General features: G+C 41.1%; 1 protein-coding gene across 1 annotated transcript in view; it reads right to left on the bottom strand.

Annotated features, from left to right (window-relative positions):
- Positions 1-3,380: 3,380 nt before the first annotated feature.
- Positions 3,381-6,162, bottom strand: part of KRT80 (keratin 80) — a 34,364-nt gene continuing 31,582 nt past the window's right edge. Inside the window, exon 10 of the mRNA XM_052000144.1 lies at positions 3,381-5,589. Coding sequence (XP_051856104.1) covers positions 5,468-5,589 — 122 coding nt within the window. The 3' untranslated portion in view covers positions 3,381-5,467. The remainder of the gene's footprint in view (positions 5,590-6,162) is intronic.

The following is a 6,162-nucleotide window of genomic DNA, read 5'->3' as shown; positions in this document are numbered from 1 at the left end:
GTTTATATGTAGTATATATGTGTTTATACTATAATATACTATATATACTGTACTGTAAGTCTAAGTGTGAAATAATATTATGTCTAAAAAAATACATTGTTGTGTCCTGCTTTCTAGAGCCCCCAAGTTGGGGAGACAAAATATACCATGCTTTCTAGAGCTCTCACACTGGGGTGATTAAAATATACCGTCTTAGTGGAGAAGTGATGAGATGGGATTCCTGAGGATAGTGGAAAAATGGAGTCCACTTATTCCAAGGACTTTCCCCTTTTTATACCTTCATATGTAACAAAAACACTGGGCATGCACCCAGTAGATACTGTGCAAGTGGGACCACATAAACAACTTGCTACTGTATATAGTTTGCCACCTGGTATCACTCTTTGTCACCTGGTATCACTCTGCTTCAATCACAACACAGGTTATCACCGCCCCCTGACTTCTCAGGCAGGCTGAGAGCTCTTAGGGGAGATGGGGATCTGAACCAGACATTGTTATCAGGTTTCCTCTGGGCTGAAGGGTCTTATACTTCACCCAGAGTTTCCCCACTGTCTGTGACCCTCTACAGTACATAGCTTAATTAACGTATTTTATTGCTAAAAATACTAATCGTCATCTGAATTTTCAGTAAGTCATAATATCTTTTTGCTGGTAGAAGGTCTTTCCTCAAAGTTGATGGCTTCTGACTGTTCAGATAGTGGTTGCTGAAGGCTGGGGTGGCTGTGGCAATTTCTCTATACAAGATGATAATAAAGTTTGCTTTGCCTCTTTCTTTCACTTCAACATTTAGAGACCATTGTAAGGTTATTAAATGGCTTAATTTCAATATTTCTATGTCTCAGGGAAAAGGGAGGCCCAGGAAGAGGGAGAATGACTAGTTGGTAGAGCGGTCAGAACACACATAACATTTATCAATTAAATTCATATATGGCCCTGGTTCATGGTGCTTCAAAACAATCACAATAGTAACAACAAAGATCGCTGATCACAGGTCACTATAATAAGCATACTAATGAAATGAAATGTGAAAATATGAAATGTGAAATGTGAAAATTATCAAAATGTGACACAGAGACATGATGTGAACACATGCTGTTGGGAAAATGGCACTAATAGGCTGCTCAATGAAAGATTGCCATAAACTTTCAATTTGTAAAAAAAAAAAAAATTCATTATCTGCAAAGAGCAATAAAATGAAGTGCAACAAAACAAGATGTGCCTGTATTCTGTTTTGCTTTGTTTTCTAATTATCCCATATATGTTATAGTGGAATGAGCAGTGAGTTCAGAACCAGAAGACTTGGCTTCAAACCCCACCCTTGATACCTTGCTTTGTGACCATGTGAAGGGGAATAGCCGCTGTCATACCTACAGAAGAGGGTCATTGTTAAGCACAAATGAAATAATGTTTGAAAATTATAAAAGGTGTAACATATGAATTATTATTATTAGTGCCCAACAAAATCTGAAACTCTTTGAGGACAGACATTATGACTTAAATTTATTAGCACTGGGAACCTAAAAGTGCTCAATACCTGACTGTTAACAGTAGGTAGGAACATTTGGAAAAGAGAGATGCAGTGATAATTTGGGGAATTCTTTTTGTATAGATTTTTACAAGGCAACTCATATAGAAATGTTGGAGATAATAGCATAGATCAAGTTGGTAAGATTGTCCTTTTAGGATACTCAATGCCACATATGGGGCTAGAATAATACAGAAGGATTGTATATTCATATAGGACTGTCTGATTGAAACTGGGGCCAGTTCCTATGACTTCCCTAGCTCTCGGTGGGAAAATTGCATACTGGCTGTGGAGTGGATGCATCTCTCAGCTAAGCATTGGGCTATAGATCTCCTCTGAAATCTCCTCTAATTTTGAGATTGTCAGACCTTCTGGAATTGTTAGATCTAAGACTAAGGGAGGTTTCCTAGAATACTGGTTGGTCTAGGATGGTCTGGGGTTTAGCTACCAGTGCTACCTCATTTTTTTTTTTGTTTTGAGTTCTTACTATTTATTTTTATTACTTCCAAAAAATGAGGATTCGGAAATGGATAGTCATGTTTCAATAGGGCTTTCTACTTTTGTAATGGTGGGAACGATCATCATGTGTGTACTTCCCTGGATCATAGACTGTTACAAGAGGAAAGGAGATTTATAATTGTCTGGTCCAAGCCCTTCACTTTTCTGAAGAGGAACATGAGAGCCAGCATGGTAAAGTGAAATGATTTGTCTAAGGTCACACAGGTAAGAAAGAACAAAGCCATGATTTCAGTCCAAATCTTCTGATTTCAGATGAAATCTTTCTGTCGCACTATATTGCATCTTGCATGCCTTCATCAGTGGTGGGGAAGGAATGATGGAAGGAAGGATGGGTAAGTGACAGGATACTTCCCTACCCCAATCCCATTAGGCTTTGTGATTCAATGACAATGAACTCAGAGATAATCAAACCAATGATCTTGATCCCAAATTGGCAAATACAAAATCAGCATTGGGTTGTCCCAGGCAGAAAACATCATTCTTTTCTGTGACTATGAGACAGCCAGATGTTCCCAGTTTAGAGAGAGTTGTGGCCCCATCTGATCCAAATCTGTCCTGGGATAATATAGATTTTCTTTCACTCCCACTTCTTGTTTACTTGGCCCTAGTAAGTGGAATTTGTATATATTTTTTTCCTTTGTCTCTTTCTGTCTTTGAAGACAGAAATGATTTGGGATCCATTAGTATGGGAATGCTTTCCACCAAGCAGATCACATCCTATTATGATTATGTTAATAGATATAGAGGTATGCTAGTAGTAGTACCCTAGTAGAGCTGGGAGCTATCTCAAATGATTTACCTGGATTGGACAATTTAAAAGCATCAGAGGCAGGTTAAACTCAGATCTGCAAGACTTCAAATCCAACACTATTCACTGCACTACACTGCCCCTTGTTCCTTTTAAATAAACCCTAGCAAATGTTCTCTTGTGGTGTGCATTGTGAGGATACAAGAGCTATAAAGGGAAAGAAGGAATAAATCCTAGAGTCATGCATCTAATTGTGATGTTGGTGATGGAATAAGGGAGACAAGTCCCATAGGCTTATCTTCAGCATGTAGCCAGATGCAAGGAGTCGAATAGCCTTAGGAAACAGGAAAGTTTATGGTATTCTTTTTGTCCTTCAAGTGCTTTAAATGGGGAGCTTAGGGACCAAATTTTTTTAGAAAACTGAAAATCAATAGAGCAGGGGTCAAAGGTAAAATTTCCTGGATTACTCCCAATTGGTTATTGGTATCTGGCTTCTATTAGCTAGATCTAAGATCCAGTCCTGGCTCTATCACTGTCTCTCTATTCCATTAGTTAATATAAGAGGGAACATAGAAACTGACACGTCTCCATCCTTAAATGATGCTCAGCACACTTTATTCACCCCACCTGGCAGAGGAAGGGGTATTGTCCTAGGAGAGTTCAGTCTATGAGGTACAGTGGCTAGGACAAGTGCTGTCCACAAAGACAGTCCAGAGTATTGATGTTGTAGGCAGAAAGAGGGAGGGAGGCAATAAGTTAAGAGCCATATAACTTATGAAAAAATAATACATATATTTCTATGTATCGCATATCCTATTGATGTGTTTCACCCTTAGAAACCAATAAATAGCATGAAAAACAGCAGCTAGAGTCTTTGTTTGGGTCTGGGAAAGTGTTGGACAGCTCCCCAGACAGAGATGTGGGTAAGCCTGTGTCCCCTTGATTTCTCAGCTGAGACGCAGGTAATGGATGGCATTCTATTCTGCTTGGCAGCTTGGAGTAATAAAGATCAAAGACCAAAGAAAGGTACAGAGTCTAGACACTTAAGAAATGGGTCTTGGGGAAGAGTGAAAAAACTAGGGTTGGAGGCATTATGGAGTTACAGGTTAGAGAAGAGGACAGAGTAAGGGAGAAGCTGGAGGAAGGCTGGGGATGCCTTGTTGATGAGATTTCAAACTGAAAAAAGGTCAGTAGGGGGAATCTGATAGGAAAAGGGGAAAGGAACTATTAGTGTCACAGACTCGAATACTCCTATTTTAGATACTGATTTTTTTTCCTCTTGTGTCTCTTTAAGACATTCATTTTGGGGCTGTAGCATAGCTGTAGAGGACAGTAGCTAAGGAGAATTCTTACCCACCTGTGCTTAGATTCTCTATTCTCAGGGGCTCCAAAGGGATTTAATTAAACCTTCATCATGGACCACTGAGAAAGAAGGCAGGAAGGCAAAGAGGCAAGGGATAGGATGTTAGTCCTGGGAGAAGGAAAAGGGCAGCAAATCCAGTCATAGATGACCAAGAATTGGAGGCTCAAGGCATTTCTGCTTCTCTCTTGGGGGGATGGGAAGAGGACAATCTTGGCAATGTGGCTATATTAGAGATAATGAGAACTTTGCCTTTTTGGGTAGAGTACATCGTTAAAGAATAGGAATTCTGAGTGTGAAAGCGCAGGGACTCTGAACACGGGGTCCATGCTAGGCTCCACAGTAGCTGCACCTGAATAAGCTAAGATGAGATTCTGTTAACTTTCCTCTAGTCGTGTAAGTAGGGCTTAAGTGTTAGCAACATCCATGAGAACTTGGAACTAGCTGGGAGAAGGGTGCTTCTTTAACCCTATCTTCCAACTAAATGGCAACTTCCAACTAAACTTCCCTGATGAGGAGATGGGAAGCTCAGGAACAGGCCAGCGCACTGTTCCTTTCCTGGGGGTGATTACATTTGAGCAAATTATCAGGGACAGAAGGAAAAGGGAGGGACAGGTAGGCACCTAAGCTGAGCCCCCAGGCGCCCTGAGGCTAATTCCCTCATCCCACCCAGAAAAACATCTAATTTCTCCCCCACATATCCCCACACCCTGCTTACTTTTAATACTGTTAAGTGTTTGGGGAGCAAGTAAAGGTTGGTGGCCAGGAAGGCAGTGGGCTTTCATCTTCCCTGCTAATCTGGCTCATCAGTGGCACCCAAGCTTCCTTTCCTCCACCCATCCCCTGGAGGTGCCAGAGGAGGGACAAACAACATGAAGGTGACCAGACCAGGGAACAATGGCAGACTTGCTTATTTCATTCTGTCCTGAGGCAGGGACTTGAGAGACATGTCCAGGACAGAGGATCCTGCCAGACAGATCAGTCATTCAGATCCCCAAACCTAAAGTAAAAACTGGATGTGGGGGAAAGGAATCAGTGGAAGTCCTAGAGGTGACAAGGAATAGAGGCAAGATTGATCCTGAAGTCCATTTAGTATGTCCAGGAAAGGAAGCAAATGGCTTTGACCTCTGGGTGGAAATTCCAGAAATGAGTGATGCTGTCGGGAGGTTGAGAAACAGAGTGGAATGATCATTAACCCCCTCTGGACATCTCTTGTTGACGTTGTAGCAGGCTGTTGCTTCCCTCTTCTTCCATGAGTCACTCCTGTTATTGTGGAAATGGCGAGCTGGGCTGGGGGAGGGGGGGGCCAACTGCCTTACTGAGTAGCCTCAGATTCCTGAGAGATGAGCTTCTCAGACATCTCTGTTATCTTGATCACTGGACCTCTGTTCTTCCTCCTTCGGGATGGGCTCTTTGAGATTCCTGATTTGGAGACAACTGAAATGGAAGTAAATATGGGAGGTGAATGGGTAGTATTTCATAGTCCCGTCCCAATCTATTCTTCCTCTCCAATCTACCTTCTTCATAACTGCAAAATGGATATTTTAAAAATGCACATCTGATTATCTTGCTCCTTTACTCAAAAATCTTCTATGGCTCCTAATCTTATGCCTCCAAGACAAAATACAAAATCTTTAGCTTAGCATTTAAGGTTTCCCCACTCCCATCTGATTGTCCACCTATCTTTTCAGCATTTCCTATTATTTCACTTTATATGTTTTATTTGCAGACAAATGGACATATTAGCCGTTATTTTTAATACTTTAGATGCCATTTTGGACTGGTACCATGTCTGGGATGCACTCCTTCCCCATCTTATTTAGCTCCCACACTCCTAAATGCTCCTATCCCTCCATTTATTAGTTTTCTTTATCTCTGGAAGTTATTTCGAATATACTTGGTATTTATTTCTCTGTGTGCAGATTCTAGACTCTCAAGCAGAATATAGACTTTTTGAGGTTAGTTTCCTTTTAATTTTAGCTTTCCCGTGCCTATCAGCCCCATACATGC

The sequence above is a fragment of the Antechinus flavipes genome, chromosome 5 (genome assembly GCF_016432865.1).
Source record: "Antechinus flavipes isolate AdamAnt ecotype Samford, QLD, Australia chromosome 5, AdamAnt_v2, whole genome shotgun sequence".
NCBI classification, from domain to species: Eukaryota; Metazoa; Chordata; class Mammalia; order Dasyuromorphia; family Dasyuridae; genus Antechinus; species Antechinus flavipes.
The sequence above is the reverse complement of the archived record's forward strand: the minus strand, read 5'-3'. Positions and strand labels throughout refer to the sequence as shown.